The sequence below is a fragment of the Neovison vison genome, chromosome 4 (assembly GCF_020171115.1).
Source record: "Neovison vison isolate M4711 chromosome 4, ASM_NN_V1, whole genome shotgun sequence".
Lineage (NCBI taxonomy): Eukaryota > Metazoa > Chordata > Mammalia > Carnivora > Mustelidae > Neogale > Neogale vison.
The window spans coordinates 202112890-202134244 of record NC_058094.1 but is presented as its reverse complement, the minus strand read 5'-3'; the positions used below and the strand labels follow the sequence as shown (position 1 = coordinate 202134244).

Below are 21355 nucleotides of genomic sequence, written 5' to 3'. Positions count from 1 at the left end.
ATTTACTAGTGGAAAGTAGAAAAGCAGGCCTGCTATTGGTATATATTAGTTGTTCTTGACTGGGGTCAATTTTGCCCCCCACCCCGATCCCCCCAGCTGATAATATGGCAATGTCTGGAGACATTTTTGGTTGTCACAGTTTGGAGAGGAATATACTGGATAGGAGCCAGGGATGTTCCCAAACATTCTACAGTGCACAGGATAGTTCCTTCAAACAAAAAAATTATTCATCCCTGATACTGATAGTGCTGAGACTGAAAAGCCTTGGTCCAAATCTAGTTGTTTTGTATCAGTCATATAAATGAGCCCTTTCCTCCTCACTGGTAAGGTAAGTAACTGGTAACTCAGTAAATAAGAATTGCTTTGTGGCAACCATATACAAATTCCAACTGGCACTATCATTAGAAACAGACACCAAACTCAGATAGTTAATTATGGTTAAGTAGGTATTTAACAATATTTGATCATATAAATGATACAAAATGCCTATTAACAAATTATCTTATTCATCAAAATGTCAAAGACATTGATTTTTTGACTGGTATGCCTTAGATATGCTTTCCCTTCACTGGTAGTCTTTCAGTGAAATGACAAAAAGAAGAGCCAGTAACCAGAAGGTGAGAGAATGGGAGCAGGAGAAATTAGGAGGCTTAATTAACCACAAATTGAATACTCTTTTTTGGCTTTTTAAATGTAGATCGCCTTTTAAGGTTTGTTTAAAATTTAATAATGGAGCCATTAGGACAAAATCTAATTTATAATATAGGGAGGAAATGTAATTTTCCCCTTTAACCAACAAATAGTCTCTAATTAAAGTTTAATTCATTTCCTTTGGTTTGCCACATACACACTTTAGGGGTTCAAATAGAATGGTCTACCATTTAATATGCAATGTTCTGACTCTGGACTTCAACATAAGAATATAGTAAGGCACTATAGTTGTTGATAAAAAAGAAAAAGAACAATACAGAAGACCAAACGCTCGTGAGTCTCATAATCTGTATCTTTTTAGCTATGAATCTGGAAATAGCTGAGAATTGATAGGAGTTCCGACATTGTATCTTTTACTGCTTGTATTCTGACTTCATGATGGTATCAGCTTGCAGTGAAACCCATAGACTCAAATGAGATTAAGCATAAACAAGAAACAAGGGAAAGGTCTCTGCACTAGAACTCTCACTGGAGCCTAAGGTGAGAAAAATCCTACCTCTGTTACTGACTTCTCCCAGTTTCTGAGGCCACTCATGCCTTGTGCTAAGTGTCTAAATCAATCCTTATTATTCATTCACTATCTTTTCAGTCATTTGACAGTTTGTAAAAGAAAGGCTAAAAAACATATGAGTGCTTATTAGACACTTCTCCATGTTTTAAAGCACAGCACTGTTATAGGACCACACATAAACTTTAAATTAAAACCTTCTGGATAGAATTCTTATAAATGACCAAAATATTTTTCTGCAATCATCTGTAGGATATATCCCACAAGAATTTCCTAATATTTTTCTCCATATTACAGTAAGAAATTCCTAATATAATCCATTGTCTAAGGTAATTGCATGGTAATTAACTTATTTCTGATGCATTTAATATTAGAGAAGAGAAGCATGTCTTGGAAGATAATACATACTTCCCCACTAATGCTTTTCTTTTATATTATTGAGGTATAATTTATATTCAGTATATATAACTTATATATAGCAAAATACAGTTATACGTGTTTTATATACAGTAAGTTGCGCAAATCTTAAGTACATAGTTAATTGAATGTTTTCTATATCTGTACACCTCCTGGTTATGGATGTAACCACCAACCAGGTCGGGAAGCATATCTGGGGAAGAGTGATCAGGCCAGGTTAGCAGGAGTATAAAATACACTCTGACAAATAACGGGGAGAGGGGGGAGAGACCACTTCGCTGGCTATTACCTTTAAGGAAGCATGGTATTCATCCTGCTCCCGGAGACTCAGTTGGTTGCTTCTCTCTGTTACTAATCCCTGTTCTTCAAAGCTCCCCATAGGTGATTAGTCACTGAGACATGACATATTTGCCATTACGCTTTCTGAGTGAATTAGGAGATACGTTAACACCAATTACTACTTCCCCAGAAGCGCCTATAGTGAGGGCAAATGACGTGAGGAAATGTACAAGGTTATATCTAGAATCCTAACACAGGGAAGAAATGGAGGAAAGAACCATCAAATAAGACAAAGTCTCTGGGTCATATTCACCCTCCAAGATCAACAGGGCTACAACGGTATGTGGTTCTCACAGGAGAAACTACAGCCTTTAGGAATGATTATGATACAAGAAGTGCAGGAAAAATATATCCACTCAAGCCAATGTAATTTCATTCGTCTGGTATCCCTTCCACGAAATAGCTTTGTCAATTTTTCTCTGATTCTTTAAAATAAACACCAAACCTCGTTTAAGATTTCAGGGTAGATTCAGGTACAAATCCAAGAAACACGGCACAATTTAACGTGGAAATGTAAACTCAAATGTAAAATCAATTTTATAACTCAGTATGAGCACTCAGACATTTTTTGTTTTTTTCAGTATCAAGCACAATACGTCCACTGACCCCAGTACATGTAGGGCACAGCCACCGCACTACAAGGCAAAGCACTCACGAAAAAGCTCGCATAACTGCCTCGGACCCTTGCTCTTTGGAAATGAGACCACACTTTGGATTTGCAAGCAGACACCTTTTTTCTAACGATTTTCATTTGGCCTTTTTCACCTGGGTTAACAGATCACTCCCAATTCAACCCGAGTGCAAATGTAGAATTCACTGACCTGCACAAAACCACATGCTGTGAAGTCCTCAAACAAGGGCAGACTTGGACGGTCTTCTCTGTAGATGGTGAGTTTGTACGTGATCAAGGTCTCCCCCTGTGCTGGGGATTCATCCACCACCAGCATTGAGATTTTGTTCATTCCCAAACCCAGAGGATAGTTGGCAAAGCTAGAGAGAGAGAGAGATAGAGAGATATTTATTTGTATACCCGTACAAATAAGTAAATATTGATGTATGAATCCATCACACATCAATATTTATTTATGCCAATAATTTGCATACAAAAGCAGATAAGGTCTACACAATGTCATAAGAAACTTAAAATATGAAAAAAAACCTTAATTACATACTTCGGTATGCCAACAATTATCTTACAGAGCAAGTCCTCTACCAATCACAGGAAGGAAACCAATACTTACTACTTCTCAGAGTCATACATTATCTCATTTCATATACCAACTCTGTGCCTAAAGTACCATGGTAGAGTCAGGGATGGTCTCCAGGTTGGTCTGATTTGAATCCTCTTTTCTTTCTATTAGACTCTCTTAGCTCTCAGGGATGCCTAATGCATTTCCTTCCCTACAGCATAGGAACATTAGTATCTTCCTTGCCATGAACATGGCATGTATTAAAGTTCCATCTTCTGTTCCAAATTATAAACAGAAGAGTTGGTGATTCTCAAAAGAGTCAATAGAAAAAAAAATCCCATGAGACTAGGTAAATTCTGTTAGAATGTCCATAAATTGTCATCAAAATGTTTGTTCAACCCCTGAAAAATATCTTGAGGAGTTGGGATATGGTAGAAGCAAGTTACACTTAATGAGTCTTTTTAATATCCAAATCACAAGATCCTCTTGTTACAACATTGTGGCAAAGATTAAATCCAAATACTGCTAACAGAGTATCCAAAATCTATAAAGAACTTATCAAATTCAACATCCAAAAACTAAGTAATCCAGTTAAGAAATGGGCAGAAGACAAGAACAGACATTTTTCCAAAGAAGACATACAGATGACCAATAGACACATGAAAAGATGTTCAATATCATTAATCATCAGGGGAATACAAATCAAAACCACAATGAGATACCACCTCACACCTGTTAGAATGACTAAAATTAACACAGGAAAAAAAAGATGTTGGCAAGGATGTGGAGAAAGGGGAACCCTCTTACACTGCTTGTGGGAATCAAACTGGTGCAGCCACTGTGGAAAACAGTATGGAGGATCCTCAAAAAGTTAAAAATAGAACTATCCTATGATCCAGCAATTGCAACAGGAGGGATTTACCCAAAGGATACAAAAATGCTGATATGAAGGGATACATGTACCCCAAAGTTTATAGCAACACTATCTACATTAGCCAAAATATGTAAAGAGCCCAAATGTCCATCAACTGACAAATGGATAAAGCAGATGTGGTATATACAGAATGGAATATTACTCGACTGTCAAAAGAATGAAATCTTGCCCTTTCAACAATGGGGATGGAACTAGAGTATATTCTGCTAAGAGAAATAAGTCAGAGAAAGACAAATACCATATGATTTCTTCATATGTGAAATATAAGAAACAAAACAAATGAACAGAGGAGAAGGAAAAAAAAAGAGAGGGAAGTAATCCATGAGACTCTTAATTACAGAGAAGAAACTGGGGATGGGGGGAGTGGGTATGGGTTGGGCTAAATGGGTGATGGGGATTAAGAAGGGCACTTGTTGTGATGAGCATTCGGTGTTTTTGTATGTAAGTGATGAATCACTAAATTCTGCACCTGAAACTGATTTTACCATATATGTGAACTAACTCAAATTTAAATAAAAACTTGAAATCAAAGATTGCTAACAGATTAGTAGAGCACGGATATGTTCTTTTTGTTTTGTTTTGTTTTAAGCCCCACAACACCTGAAAAGTGGAAGGATTCCACACCCTGGCAATCTCTCCAACTGCTCTGATGCTTCAGTTCTTCTGAACCTTCAAAGGTTGCTTCAAATATCTGCTTCCCTATGATGTCTCCGCCCAGCCCTGGTCATCAGCTCCGTACCTTGGTCCTGCCCGATCATGCAGGTACACCTTGCACTGACACTTCGAAGTCTCCGCTCCAATTGTCACCGTGACCACATCAAATGGGACTTCAGAGTAGTAATCCCTGATCTTCGGGTTAAATTCAGGATTTAGTTCCAAATGTGGATGTGTGAGGATCTGCTTGATAGAACATTGTGTGTCATCTGTTAAAATAAAACAACAATGGCAAAGAAAAGACAACTGTGAAACGGATAAATGTTTTAAAAAAGGCATATATGAAAAAAATATATAAAAAAAATAAGGCATATATGATTCAAGGTTGTTGTTGTTGTTGTTTAATCTTTTGAACAACCTTCATGATCACTGCTGATCTCCCACTTGGCACTCTGGTCATATTTGATTTGTGGCTTCAGCCGGATTTTCTATTTGTCAAATTTTGTAGCGCCTGCCTTATATAACAGCTGTTGGCTTTTGTTGGGATTATATGGATGATAGTTTTTGCTCAGCTCTTAAAACTTTAAAGGCAGGGAGAAGGTGGGGAAAACGTCTCGCCAGTGGATTGATAACATTTTCTTGGCATTTATTGCATCTATCAAGCAACTGGTAAATGGGGGTGATGACTCTGTGAAGTGGGAACAGAAGGGCACCAGCAGGGAATGAGGAAAATTTCTTAATAGGGAGAGTCATTAAACTGCCATTGAATTGATATAGTAGCTTGCAGGCAGTAGGGTGGAGTGAAGAATGTGAAATTCAATATTATACCAAACACTCCAATGCAAAAACAGCAGCAGGACATCCCAAGATCCCCCCCCTCCCTGCCCCAGTCACCCCAACCCAAGAAAATGTCCTACAGTATGAGAAGGAAATGTTATGCTCTGCTCAATCCTGCTGTAAAACCCAGCATATTACTTCGTACCATTGCTTCTAAGCCATTTAAAAAATGTGTTTCTAGATGGTTAACCCAATTTTTACAAAAGTATCTTGAAGAGAAAAAGAAAAATGCATGTATAGGCATAAATACCAGCCACTGCTAAATTATTTTGTTTACATCTTAGGAATAAATACAATACTCAAAAGAAGCTTAGCAAATGTTTTTCAAAGAAATATTAATAAGTATTTTGTTCCATAAAATACTTTTCAGTATTTTTTTTTAAAGATTTTATTTATTTATTTGACAGAGAGAGAGATCACAAGCAGGCGGAGAGTCAGGCAGAGAGAGAGAGAGAGAAGCAGGCTCCCGCCAAGCAAAGAGCCCGATGCGGGGCTCGATCCCAGGACACTGAGATCATGACCTGAGCCGAAGGCAGCAGCTTAATCCACTGAGCCACCCAGGCGCCCCTTACTTTTCAGTATTTAATGGAACAAAATTCTAGTGGATTCTATGGAAATCTGTAAAATGAAAGTACCATTCTATTGCCTTTAAATAAAATGTTCAATGATGTTTAACAACAGGGCCACAAAACAGATAATGCAGGGTTCGCTGCCAGAAGCGATACACTGAACTTAAGTTTGAATTCAACTTCTTATTAATAGTGCATTCATTTAACAATCTTATGGTTGCTGGGGGGTGGGGGAGGGGAGGGGAGGGATAGGGTGATGGACATGGGGGAGGGAATGTACTATGGTGAGCGCTGTGAATTGTGTAAGACTGATGATTCACAGACCTGTACCCCTGAAGCAAATAATACCTTATATGTTAATAAAAAAATAATGCATTCATTAAAAATTTTTGTTCCTGCACATTCTATGTTCAAGGACTGAGATAAGCACAGTAAAAACAGGCTATGGTTGGTCATGAGATCTGACTCAAAGGGAGACCGCGAACCTAACAGAACCCTTTAAACAGGCTGGAGTCCGGAGATTCAAAATGTGCTTTTGAGAGGACCATTTCCTATGTAGGAAGGGAATATAAACGCTTGCATTACACTTCCATGTTCAAAACCAGTTAATTGAATAAAGAAGATTTATTTTTTCAAAATACTCACCGCAGAAGATGTACTTTAACGTAAGAAGACATATTTTTATAAAACAGTCACTGAGAGTTAATTTTCCTGCAGTCTAGTTCATAGTGAAAGTTTCCAGAGGGCTTGCCCATTTTAACACCGAAACGCAGCCCCACAGGAGACAAAATGTGTAATCACTCTCTTAAGCAAGATTCCAGCAAGTGCTTGTTTTCAGATTCATCAGAAACTCTCCACCTCTGGCTTAAGTGCGGCATCCTAAAACCCTGCTTAAAAGCTATCTTGATACCATCTTCACCTGAATCATCAGTGCTGCTGCCTTCAAACACCTGGAGTGTCCTTGGCATCCTTCCCAGCCCAGTGCCAGCTCGCCTCGGGCCAGCTTACCTCAGGTCCACGGAGAACCCAGCATGAGCTATGGCAGTAGCGGGCTGCTTCACCTACTTGGCAAGTGTATTTGGGAAAGCCGTTTGAAGTTTTGGTCGCTCTTAATGGATTCGTTTAACCACAGGGTTTTATTGCCCTCTTGAGGGACAATCATAACTCATATTAAACAAGAAAAGCCTAGATTCTGAAGAATAATCCCACCTGTTCTGAGGCATCATCAAGTTATTTCTTAAATCTTAGATCATGCCATGAAAGTAGGCAGATTAATTATACAGACCCAAGTAGGACTAGATTTTTATCAATTTAAAAATATGAACTAAGCTGAAGAGCTTATCTAACATGTTCACTGCCTCTACTGCAGGTTACCTGGGAACTGCAAAAAAAGTGAGATTATCCCCAGGGAGTTGTTTCATTTTATACATCATAGAAGAGAAGACCAAGGAGATGAAGTGACTTGACAAATGTGCACCCTCAACTTGCTCCAGGCTTACTGCCTCGTCCTTGCCCCACTACAGCCTAGGCACTGGTCTCCCAAGAGGTGCATGTATTTTTCTAGGAGGAAAAGACTGGATGGAAAATTCAGGCAAGGAACGGCAAGTCAGACCTGTTATTTTTCCTGATCAGCAATACTTTATGTACAACGCTATTTTTCTTTAATTGGATGTACTTGTTGATTCTATTAAACCACATTATTGTATAACCTCTCAGTCTGCCCTGATTTTAATGATACTGTTAAAATATAATGAATGAATTAAATTGCCTTTCAGAAGATACAAATTAGGTTTTATTAAACTGGAAGACTCTTATTTATAATAAATTAAACCTTAGTCCATAAATTTTATTTTTTCCAGCTTTTATGTTTTACTGGAATGGATTTTTTATGGAAGGCTGAATTTTCTCAGTGTATGTTTTAGCACTGTATATATATGTATATATGTACACGTGGCCAAAAAGCAAACCTACTAAGTACGACTCTTATTTTTCTATCATATTGTTATAAAGTATTAAGATAATTCATGAGCTTGAGACAAAGAATTGGAAGATCCAGCTTAGTGATCCAACTCAGAGATTTAATAGTCCTGTGACTTTGGAAAGGTCAGTTAGATTCTCTAGAATTATATATTTACAAGGCCGCACTGGGATAATACTGACCAGAGAATATATAAAGAAAATTATTTTTAAATCCTAAAATCTACATACTTGAAACGTATTATTATTATATACATACCATTTTTCTTGATTATACCTTAGTAAAAAAAAAAATCATGAATTTTAAGGAAACAAAACAAAAATCCGATTAAAAACTCTAAATTGATAAAAAAAAAAATTTCAACCCCAGTACTATCCATTATGTCAACAGTATGGTAGAAAAGGAATCCCTGTGGGTTGGTGTAAGCCCTAAAAATCGATGTATAGAGCAGATAAGCCAAGTTTATCTACTTGAGTAGTCTCCAAGGCAAATACTTAGCACCCTGAAGACCCCTCAAAATGAGTTTGAAAGTCACTGGCCTTAAACGAGCAAACAAACAAATACATCAACAACATAGTATTTCACGTTCAAACATAGAACACTAATTCGTAAACTTCTAAAAATTTACTTAAAATACATTACAGTCTAAAAGTACCCAAATATCAGGAGCCTGGGTGGCTCATAGTTAAGCGTCTGCCTTCAGCGCAGGTCCTGATCCCAGGGTCCTGGGATCCAGTCCCGCATCAGGCTCCCTGCTCTGCAGGAAGCCTGCTTCTCCCACTCCCCCTACATGTGTTCCCTCTCTTGCTGTGTCTCTCTCTGTCAAATAAGTAAGTAAATAAATTCTTAAAAAAAAGAAAAAGAAAAGAAAAAAATAAAAGTACCCAAATATGATAAAATGGTGATTTATTCAAACCACGGCTGTGCCTCACTATCGATTATGCCACCGAACACTTTCATTGGAACTCACCGTTACTGCAGCGAACTTCTTTGGTTTCATTCATAATTCGTAGAACAACAGCTAAAAAAAGAAAAGTTAATATAAAATGGAAATGGTTACTCAAAACAAAAAGAATATATATTCAGTAATCTCAAACAGTATAATTTAGTAGAACCATTTTATGATTTAACTTTTCTTATATCAGAAAGCACTTAGTTAAACTGAAAGCTACAGTAAAACAAAAGAAGTTATTTGGTTCAAATCTCAGGAGAATGATTATTTCAAAAAGGAAAATTTTAAGGGAGAAAAGTGAATGGCTTAAATGTCATCCATTGCCTTAGGGTGATCTGTTAAGATTCCTTCTAGAAGTTACCTTGATTTTATGCCTATAATATCCCAAATCATTAGAATTACAGAAACTTTATCCAATTGATTCCACTCGCACTTCTTAAATTTTTGAATTAAACCAAACATCTATCTAAAAAATTCCTTACTATATACAGATGGAACAAAGGAATGACTAAAAACACTCAGAGTGGTTAAATCATTCATTTAAAGAGAATAATGGTGGGAGTGAGAAAGTCTTCAGAATAGCAGTTTATCACCAAATCTTCACTGGGCTTACCAATTCCTTCTATTGAATTAGTGGGTCTCAAACTTGAACATGCCACAGAATCATCTGAAGGACTTCTTACAAGACAGAGTGCTGGGTCTCATACCCAGAGAGGTGTGATTTTGACTCAGTAGATTGGAATGGTCCAAATTTCCCAGGTGATGTGGTATTTCTGGTTTAGGGGCCACATGCTGAGAACCACTGTATTGTATCAAACCTTGATTTGTAATAGGGAAATTTGATTTCTAAAAAGTTATAGACACGTGGTATTTGTTTTCATCTTTTATTCTTAAAATTAGAAACATTTTCTTTCTTTCTGATCAAAAGCTCAGATGTTCTTTAAAAAGAAGAGAATTAGAGAAAACAAAGGTAAGTCTAGGGAAAAAAAAATCACAACTGCCATTAATGTTCCTCAAAGCCCATGTTGCCTGTAGTCAATTGTTTCATTTAACAACACACCACAAACATCTTTCATGTCATAAATATGCTTCTGTAAGATTAGAATGGCTTTACAGTATTATATGGGAAGTCTATGGCTTTACTTATCTAATTCACTATTATTACAATAGAAGTAGTTCAAATTTTTAAATTTATTTTTAATAAGTTATGTAACTAAACTTTGGTGTACATTAATTATTTCCTTAAAATGAATATCTAGGAGTGAGATTTCTCTGATGTAAAAGTAACTTTTAGAAAAAGATTTATGTATTTATTTGAGAGAGAGAGAAAGACATCACGAGCAAGAAGGGGAGAGGGAGAGAGAATCTCAAGCAGACTGTGAGCTGAGCGCAGAGACTGACAGGGGGCTTGATCCCAGGACCCTGAGATCATGACCTGAGGGAAAACCATGAGTTGGGTGTTTACCCATCTACACCCAGGCGCCCCTATAAGAATAACTTAAGGATTTTCTTATATGTCATCACATGGCCCTTTAAGGGAGGTTGCTCTAATTTATACCAGCACCAGTGGATTGAGAATACTTATTTCTCTACACAATCCCCACCTCCATGATATATATATATATTTTAAGATTTTATTTATTTATTGGACAGAGAGAGAGATCACAAGTAGGCAGAGAGGCAGGCAGAAAGAGAGAGGAGGAAGCAGGTTCCCTGCTGAGCAGAGAGCCCAATGCGGGGCTCCATCCCAGGACCCTGGGATCATGACCTGAGCCAAAGGCAGAGACTTTAAACCACTGAGTCACCCAGGCGCCCCTCTATGATCTTTAAGAGGAAAATCTTTTCAAATTTGAGGGAAAATAGCATTCCCTAGTTTAACTTCCATTTGTGATTGCTAAGGAAGCGAAACATATTTTGGGGGCCACACAATACTTATTTTCATGTTGGAAGAAGTGAGACTGTATCTTTTTACCTTTTTTATTTCCAGTTGCATCAGATGGCACTTGTGGTTTTTCAATGTTCTCATCCTCTGTGAAAGAATTCCTGCAAATGCAAGGCCAAGCCAGTCTGGATCAATGAAATGAACAAAAGTCATGGAAATCACATCTAACGCACTTTTTTTTTCCCCCTGTGTGGGCACAAGATATTTTGATGAACACAAAGGAACACTTTCTGGATTTCATTCCTCAAGACCGGCAATCTGGCCTCAAGCGAGGTGGGTGGAAATCTCATCATCTCTAATCAGCAGAAGCACATTTGAAGAAAACCAGGGCAAAAAGTCACTCTTCAGGCCAAAAGCGAGCAATCTCTGATAGCCTGGATCCAACAGAAGGGAGTTGGGAACACACAGTCGTTTTGGAAATTGTTTGGCTAAAAGCACGCAGTCTTGAAGCAAGGAGGCCTGGAAAGTCTGAGGCACAGACTCAGAAGAACATACACACAACCTAAGGGTGCATGTATGTACGGGTGATACGCTGAAAACGACCTATGATCCTGTCGCGTTTTCTGTCCTCAGACGTGGGCTAACTGTACTAAACGGTAAGGGTTAGTTCCTCTCGGTGTGTTTGCCTCATGTTTTTCTGTTATGCAACTAAGTGCTTGGCTAGATTGCTCTTTGACTCTTCAAAGTAGAGACCAAATAATCTAAACCACGGACCGAAAACTTGCTGGTCCTGAGGACGGGGAATACGGAGCAGGATGTGATTGGACTTTTCTGGGCTGTGCTCTGATTCTTTTCTGCATTTCCACTGCAGCAGAATGGAGAACAGATCACTGGCCTGATTTCACAGCAACGCTATGAGCATGAAATCAGATGCTCTGTGTTAAGTTACATTTTATAAATATTTATTGTCCCAGATACTGTGCCGGGCACTGTGGTGGAGAGGAGATGAATAGGCATAGTCAGTTCCTTCAAAATAGAAACATCAGCAAATTACAAAGAATAAAAGAATTAAAAATATTGCTAATGTGGGAAGGTGTGATAATTTTATTGCAGTTTTACTTGTAAAGTAAGTCCCTTTTCTTTCTTTGATGCATACCATGAAGTATTTAGGGGTGAGAGAGAAAAATGTCTAGGACTAACTTTAAAATATTTCCCTTCTCCCAAGGAATGAAGAAACAGATAAAGCAAGCATGGGGTGAGATATGTTTAGTTGAAGGTTGACTGGGTGCCAGGATAAATTAAAAAAATATCTCTGAATTCATGTGAAGCAAAAACTCTAAGTGAAGCTCCTAAAAGATACAACCCTGAAATGCAATACACTGAGTTACTATCTTAGTGGAATGAGATGCTTTGTATGGTAAAGCATCCTGCAGCAATTCCTTATGTGATTTTGTGAATAAATTATTTATTTTTTAAAATGTGGCTTTTTCATGGAAAGCCTATGAGGAGAGCAAAGTACACTTGCAACTCTATTGCAAGTAAAGTGAAAATTAGCAGATGATGCACAAATATTGATTTTAATATTTTCATTCTGTTCAGATTTACACTGATTCTGTTGGGACCTCTGGATTCTAAGCCTCAGGGCACAGACATGCATAATGATCACTTTTTTTAACCTTTGCTATTCTGACTTTATCTTTTCTCACTTTGTTGCTCTAAGCAAAGGATCTTTATTTAGAAGGAAGAATGAGAGCTCCTGGTTAGGTCAGTCTGGGGAGCATATGACTCTTGATCTCAGGGTCATGATTTCAGGCCTCACATTGGGTGGAGAGATTACTTAAATAAATAACTAATTTTAAAAAATAAAAGGAAGCATGAAATCATTATTTCCCAGAGGCAGCAGAGATATGTAAAATTGGCTTTTTCTGTGGAAAAGCTGAAGGTGACCGTTGTGAAAATAAGGACAATGATGAATGACTACACCTGACCTGTCCATCTGCAGGATATACTGGAATCAAGCACTGGGCCACGGATGTGAGGCCAGGGTCCTAATATCTTTGGGCTTTGTGACTTGAGCAAATGACCTACCTTCTCAGCATGGTTTCCTCATCTAGAAAACATGTCTAATACGCATCCTCCTTGTAACACAGCATGGGTGATAATTAAATATACATATGCTCCCGGGTAAATTTGAAGATAATTAGAATTATTCTTTCTGGAAATGTTCTCAGAGTGATTTACCTAATTGCTTTTTGATAAAGATCTAAAATTTAATGTTCTCATGGTTAACTTAGGTAAATCTCTCAAACCTGTCTTGCTTTTCCTATGAAGGAAAGAAAAATGTTTCCCTCCATTGTAGATCCTAAAGTGACCTTTGGATGGTAGAGAAGCATGAAAAGTCCATATTAATATTTATTACCTACTTTGACTGCAACATACCAGACACCATATGGCACATGGAAATTATCTTATGTAATTCTTGTGAAGTAACAAGTGGTAGGTAGTATAATCCTTTTTTTACAGATACGGAGATTAAGTTTCAGAGGTATCAAAACTTTAGCTGCTATAATTAATAAACTCTAGGGTTGGGGTATTCGAATCCAGGTTTATCTGATTCAAAAAAGTTTTGGCCCTTTCTACACTGACCACTTCCAACACTGACCACTAATAAATTCCCTTGTTTAATGGGAATCATTACAGTTAGGCTTAGGGTTTGCATTAAATGCAGTATTCTGAATTTCAGGTAAGTCCCTTCTTTAACCTTATACCATAGGTGGAGCTTGAGAAAAACTTGCTGAGAAACAAATTTCCCAAAACTTGTATATCTCAAGGGAATTTAATCAAAACTAAAAACAGTACCTAAATTGGCTCCTTGGTAAATCAAGTCTGCTCTTCCCCATTGATAATGATGAGTGAGACAGACTTGACTGACTTGAGTGAGGGCAAAGAACAAACCAATGGGCACTGAGCTCTGTTATTTAAAACCTACTTTTCAAACAAGTAAAGGCTTCTGTCAGGCTTACTACTTCTGAGCATTGAATAAGGCCAACTTCATAAAGTCATGGTAATTCAAGTGAGTTCTAATCCTGGGAAATGTCCTAAGAATTCTTCAAATACACGATTATTTGTATTTTTGAATTATAAAAAAAATTCTTATGGAAATACTTTCATGACCTCGTGAGGCAGAGAGAAATGAAGCACAGGTCAGGAGAGCTGAAGCCATTCCTGCCTGAGAGGGTCTGCAGGAGACACAAGTGATTATGGCATGGCCCTTTCGTCTTTCATCTCCCTAGGAGGTTTAGGTTTGCTTCTCTTTTCCTGGCAGTAGAAAAGTCAAATAGTCCCTGAATTCCATCATATAAAAGAGAAGCAGACTTAGCCAGGTCCCTGGGCACTGTCCCTTTGTGACAACTACAGGAGATATGAATATATTCACCTGGCCTGTCCCCTCTCCCAACCCCTCATTGTCACCTCTCATTAGAACGGAAGTGGAAACAGGAGGACAAATGTTTGTTTCCCTCTGAGATTCTAAACCTTCTGAAAAAGAAAAGTTCTATTCTTGTGGCAGGGACAGACATATTTGTAAGTTTGTCTAGATTTTGCCTAGAACAAAGTCACATCTCAAAAACTCAAATATGTGTTCATACCATCTTGGGCTTTACACTGACTGATGGTTCATTTAAAAAAAAAAAAGTCACCTAATTCTTTCTGATGGTCTCATAATTCAATGATATATATCACAGAATGAAATGAGATTGAAACTTTTTCATTTTAAGCATTACTCTGTAGTAGAGTCAAATCCTGTTGGTTTGAAAAACTGTTGGATGTGTTTTTATTACAGTGTTTGAAGACCACTAGAACTGTTATGGTTTCAATGCTTTAAAGAAGATTATTTTCCAGAGCACAAATATTTGGACATGTTTCTTTTTGTTGCTTTCTTTAATGTAGGCAAAATCTTTTTGAAATCAATCTTTAGAGAATTTTTGGATTGCACAATTCAAATTTGTGGCTATCTTACCATTCCAGTGGATGTAGCTGTGCCTTTTTATTCAGGAGCTGAAACTGTTCAAATACATTTAAAAGATACCAGGACTGAGTCAGGACTGAACCAGGCTGTCCTACAGGCTTTGCCATATCATAAAATTCATGCATCAAAGATCGAATCCCAGGAGCTATAGATGGGAAGAGCTGAGAAGAAATATTCAAAATGACAATATCAGAATAAGTAACGGAAAATAATTTAAAAGAAATGGAGAAGGCTTTCTATCTTATTCAGCTATTTTAAAAAGTCAGATATTTATTTAAAATCCACTGGTCAGTATCATAATTTTTCTGTGCAGTTGTCAAGGTAAATGCCACTTTTTATAAAGAACTAATTCTGTTGATCATATTTCCAAATGCAGTAAGTGTTCTTTCTCTTTTCTTTGAATGAAAATGGGTATCTCTTTCCTATAGATAGCTGAACAGCTGAATGCAAGAGTGACTCTAGCATTAGGAAAAATGAAGGGAAATCATTTGGGGTTGCAAGTGAACTTTGTCAGGGTAAGAGATATTAATCCCATGGAAAAGAAAATCTATGGTTATCCTCTTTTTACTCTGAGAGTCAGGAAATTGGAGTTTGCCCTTTTTCCTGTAAAATAATTCTTCAGTTTTCACATTGTACCAAGTGATGTTCTCTACATTCAATATCTCAAATTATGAACTCCCGAAGAACGAGACCTCTCTCTTTATCTTTGTTGAGTTTTGAGCCAACTGTCACAAATGTAATACTTACTATATTTAAATTAATTAAAATAATCCATCAATTAAATTATTATCTTTGGGGCAAAAGCTTACTTTGAGCCCTCTACAATATGAGATTAAATTATAAAGACATGTGCCGAGCAATCATTCATTAACTTAGTAAATTGGTTATAACTTAGACAAGTAGCATGTGAATACATGCTATTTTTTTAAGGAAAAAATAACTGTTTGATCCAAACAGATTAATAATAAATTATCAGTGGACTTTGAAAAATGTTGTTTTAACAAGATTTTTTATATAAGCAAATCTTAGGTGGAAAAATAGAAATCCATTATAGTCCATCTAGATAAGTGGCAAAACTAGAAACAAAGCAAATACTGAACATGCAAACACACATGTAATCAATTATATTAATAATAACCGTTGATATTGACCAATAAATTAACAGAACCCAGGAAAATACACAGAAAGGAAAACAAATGTCAGTTATTTTTTTAGGCTAAAACCCAGTAGTAGCTATCATAATTATTTACATTTTCTTTTTTGAAGTTTGCTATAGAGTTGCAACAAATTAATATTTAGGTTGTTTTCTAAAATGTGGTTACATTCAGTAATATTTGATTTGACCCGAACAAAAAGGACATGATGAGCAGAAAGAAATTTCTGTTACATGTACATGTCCCAAAGCTAAAAGTAAAACTTCTCCAGAAAAAAATAGACATTTCCCCCTTCAGAACTGTCATATACTGGCAGTTACACTGATCTCCTATCCTTTTACCTTGAATAAGTCATGTATTATTTGCAAAGTCTTAAAGAATATAGGTTCTGCTCATTTTAATATTTAGATGTCTGAAAAGAAGAAAGAAGCTTACAAAGCTTTCTATTTCTTAAAGTAAAATCTTCACCCAGTTTGAAAAAAGAACAAATAAGGCTGATCTATAAGGTCAGTAATCATGAGGAATCAAATGTCACTTTTGTTTTACCAGTTGGAATTGCCCCAAGTTCCCAAGTTCCTTTATGAAAGTCATAATTGAGTTCATCTCCTCTAAAGACAGGCATTGGTTTTGTTCCTTATGATAGTTTTCACCCTATAATGGAGGGAGAGTAACAATTCTTAAGTAATTGTTACAAAGGAAACCATGTTTAGCCCAGTTGCCTACCCCCCCTTTATAAACCAATCGAAGTTTGAACTCTATAAAAAACAGCTGAGCTAATTAATGCCAAATCATGCTGAGTGACTTCAGCTTGTCACAACAGTGTCTGACTCTAAGAAAATTTCCATACTTGACGAAGAGGACCTGAATGAAATTGCTCAATTGTGTATTGGTAAGTGAGGATGGGGAGATGAGTCCAGGAGAGTAGACTGTGTGGGACAATTTGGGAATGTAGGGAGCATCTCCTTCAGGCTTTAAGGTGCCAGAGATCAGAGCAACAGGTGAACACGGGTCTGTCATCTGTGGGACATTACAATTTTGGAGTTTGTGGATTCTAATAAACAGTCCCCCGGCCCCATTTTTCCTCACATTCATTTTTTTCTGAGGCACCCCTAACAGGAGAAGTTGCACATATTTACCATTACTTCTGGGTCAAGTGTTTCTAACAGTTTTAATGACGGTCCACTCACTAATGAAGGAAAACAGGGAACTAGAGGAAAAAATGAATAAAATCCAGGAGAAACAGCAGTCTGTAAAGCCATGTTCTATCTCTCCCAAAAACCCTCCATAGAGCATCGATGTGTGTTTGTAAGAACTTTCACATCCTTCTCTCCCAAATTCTCCAAATACAGGTTTTAAAACAGAAAGATATATAGAGAATAATACTGTACTTAATGATCTGTACAGATTTTTGATGCATTAAGAAAATTTGTATTAATGCACCATAAAAATTAACCAATGCTCCTATGAAGGACTACAACCTAATCATCCGCAGCTATGCAAAGATATTAACCAGATGTGAATTCGTTAAAAATTAGTATTCTAACTCCAGTCCCTTGATGTCAGTCTAGAACACTCACTGATCTTCTAGATTGCCTTCAAAAAATTCTACTATTCCTTTTAAAGTATTCTAAATAACATCAAATATGTATTATTCATAATATCTACAAACATTCCTTAGGAGTTAGAAATTTCTTTATCTTAACCCATAATTGCATCATAATCAGTTACTCATACTTAGTAGACATAAAATAATCTTGGTCTTCAGGGCAGAAAACTATAAAGAGGAGGAATATAACAGATACCAATTCATTTCAAATCCATTATCCATTTGTTTAGCTACACAATAAAGAAAATGGCACCTTTCCAAGAATGACTTGGAAAAAAAAAATTATCACTGAAAAAATAAGCACTTACCTTAAAAACACCTGCTCTATAAAGCCCCTGAAGTATCTCAGAAAACATTGGAAGTGAAGATTCATTAGAGAAGAGAAAATTGAAAGTATCTTGTAAAAGGAATTCTTCTGTGTTTTGGTCCTCAAAATCCGTATTATCGTCATCTTGAAAACTTAAATGCTCATGCACCTGTGAAAGAGTAAAACCACAGCAAATATTTCTCATTGACTTTTTAATGCAGTGAAATCACTTCTAAGACATGAGTCATTCCTGTTGGATTGTAGATCAGAACTGACATCTAGTGGCCTTTTTGGAGGTCAACAGCTTTATAAAATACAAATAAAGCTCTTTTGAAGGTACAGTTTTTTATATGAAAAGTAATGGATTATAAAGTCACAATAGTTTATCTTGTAACTCTTTACTGTTGAAGAATTTGTATTCAGGAAAGATAATATATGACATTTCTGAACAATAATTTTTATTTACTTATTTAGTTATTTTACTATTTTTAGATTGTATCTATATTCAAGTTAGTTAACATATATGGTGCTGGGACAACTGGACATTAACACGCAGAAAAATGAAACTGGACCACTTTCTTACACCATATACAAAAATAAATTCAAGACCTAAATGTGAGACAGGAATCCATCAAAATCCTAGAGAACACAGGCAGCGACCTCTTTGACCTTGGCCACTATAAATTTCAAAGAGCATAATACAAACTAAGATGTGTGCAAGATAATGAATAAAAGATTAAAAATGTAGATTCATGAAGTTTCAAAATTTTATGGGTAGGCCTTTGAGCTATTCAGCTAAATGTCTGAGCCACATATACTGCAATCATTCACCTTGTACAACAGTTTGAAAAGCAGTCAACGTAAAATGAAGCGGAATTCTGGTTGCACATTATGCATTTGTTCCTTTCCCTTCTTCCTACTCCATAGCTCCAAATAAAGTTTTCTGTAGATTTATGCAATCAACTGTTTTTTTAATCTTCTTGCCACTAAAGGATATTTTATTATTTTTTAAAAAATTTATATATATATATATATTTTAAGATTTTTATTTATTTATTTGGCAGATAGAGATCACAAGTAGGCAGAGAGGCAGGCAGAGAGAGAGGAAGGGAAGCAGCCTCCTTCCTGAGCAGAGAGCCCAAAGTGGGGCTCGATCCCAGGACCCTGAGATCATGACCTGAGCCGAAGGCAGAGGCTTTAACCCACTGAACCACACACGCGCCCCTAAAGGATATTTTAGATGAAAGATATGTTGGAGGGGATGATCTGAATGAGTTCACTGAAAGGATGAGTTGATTTGAAAGGAAGTAAAAGAATCAGAGTATACAAAAGCACTCTTTAATTTACACATATTTATACTAGAAAAAAAAATATAGGTCAACTTAAAACTATCTATATGTAAAGAATAAGAGTTAATTTTTTCTACAAACCCATGTGAAATATATCAATATATATTATTGATAATAATAATAATAATAATATATTATTGATATATGTGAAACCCTGCTGGATAATCTTCTATTTTCTATTATCTACACGTTTGCCACTTTATTTTGTAAACGGGGTGATTGAACTGTAGAAAATCCATACCCTTTCTATAGTGATGCATAATGGGGATTGAAACTCAAATAATAAATCATAGATTCTCCACATATTGATTAATTTTCTGAACTACAGTAAAATATAAGCCTGTAATGACTTTAATACTAGTTGCTATTTATTGGCTGATTACTATAAAAGCAAACCACCCACCCACCTACACATATACTCCCCTCCCCCAACACACACACAATAGATCATTCAGTGTAAGGTGGAAGTTCACAAGAAGCTTTTGGGATACTTACCTGGAGCACTACAGGGTCTGGGAAACTGTAGTAACCAATATCAAAGGTGAAAAGTTGAAAACATAATCTGCATCTGGAATAAAAACAAACGGTGATATAAAAATATATTCTATTTGCTACATTTACTCAATTATTTGATACATTATTAACAGTTACTAAAGTTAAATGTCAAGATCTGTACTAAGTAAAAGAAACAGTGGCTTGGAAATTACATGCAATTTATTTTTAAATTCGAATTTGTTTTGTTCCTTATAGGAAATACAAATATATCTAGAGTATTCATAACACATTAAACAATGAAGTTACTTCCTGAAAACCTAAATACAGAGAAGGAAACTCTCCTTCTCTTAACTGCTAGGCATTCTTATTCACATATAAGCATGATAAAGCTTACTTGAGTCATCTCCTTCTTGTTGACATTCTAAATTTAACATTGCCTACAAAAAAGGCACGAAATTATATTCAAGTAAACTGAAATACAGAGACAATAGCGATATTGTTAATAAAATCCATAAGTAAAATTATACCTAGTAAATGCAAAGATCATATCCTAAAAATAGCTAAGCTTAAAAAGGAGATGCAATTAAAATTAATTTAAACAATGTATGCTTTATTTCTTATCACTATTATTTAGATGCTAACAAGTCTGTGACATGCTCTGAAGTTTCATAATCTATAAATATGAAAAGATGTTTATGAGTTCATATTTATATGCTGACATAACATTTTCCAAGTAGCACCTACTTGTGATAATTAAGATACATTTTCACAAACAATTTTTAGAACTTTTTTTTTTTAATATTAGCATTGGCTTTTACCTATTGAAGGCCTTTGGTCCCAGAGTAGATGTTTCGCTGAACACTTCAGCTGCTAGCAGGAGTTTGCTAATTGCTTCCTTCATATTATCAAAAGCCTGAAGAGGTGAACTGGCTTTCAGGAATGTCTCAAAAAATGTTTGCAGCTGTGAACAAAGTAAAGGATTCAATATTGAAACTATCATCTCAGTCTATCATTTCCAAGGTGATCGGTTTGAAAGATTCTTCTGGGTTATGTGTCTTTGAAACACTCCTTAAATAGGACATTTTGATAATCTCTATATAGTATGTGTATATAGACACACACACATATATATCTTCTATATAATATATTGAAAGACTATATAATGTACTAAAATATATTGTATCATGAATGTTGCATACATTATACATAATGTGTATATATTATATACATTTAAAAATATAGCCTTTTAACTGGATATGGGGTGACACTACAGCTTGTCATTTAAATTACTTTAAGAGTTATTTAAAAAAGATTTTTTACTCCTCTCCCCCTTTTTCTAATTTCATGGCATCTAATCATAGAAAGTGAAGTGGAACTATTTACAGGAGCTTGTGATCAGAACCTCCAGGTTTAATGTGACTCTACTAGATGAACTCAGACTGGCAA

The 21355-nt window shown here is 36.1% G+C and overlaps 1 protein-coding gene across 1 annotated transcript in view; it reads right to left on the bottom strand.

Annotated features, from left to right (window-relative positions):
* The window catches only part of CPED1 (cadherin like and PC-esterase domain containing 1), a 262691-nt gene that overhangs the window by 117537 nt on the left and 123799 nt on the right, over window positions 1-21355 (bottom strand). The window contains exons 7-15 of the mRNA XM_044246452.1: window positions 20728-20870; window positions 19910-19982; window positions 18067-18234; window positions 16699-16803; window positions 14990-15159; window positions 11062-11132; window positions 9108-9158; window positions 4839-5022; window positions 2797-2965 (exon numbers count right to left, since the gene is read on the bottom strand). Of these exons, the coding sequence (XP_044102387.1) occupies window positions 2797-2965; window positions 4839-5022; window positions 9108-9158; window positions 11062-11132; window positions 14990-15159; window positions 16699-16803; window positions 18067-18234; window positions 19910-19982; window positions 20728-20870 (1134 nt within the window). The remainder of the gene's footprint in view (window positions 1-2796; window positions 2966-4838; window positions 5023-9107; window positions 9159-11061; window positions 11133-14989; window positions 15160-16698; window positions 16804-18066; window positions 18235-19909; window positions 19983-20727; window positions 20871-21355) is intronic.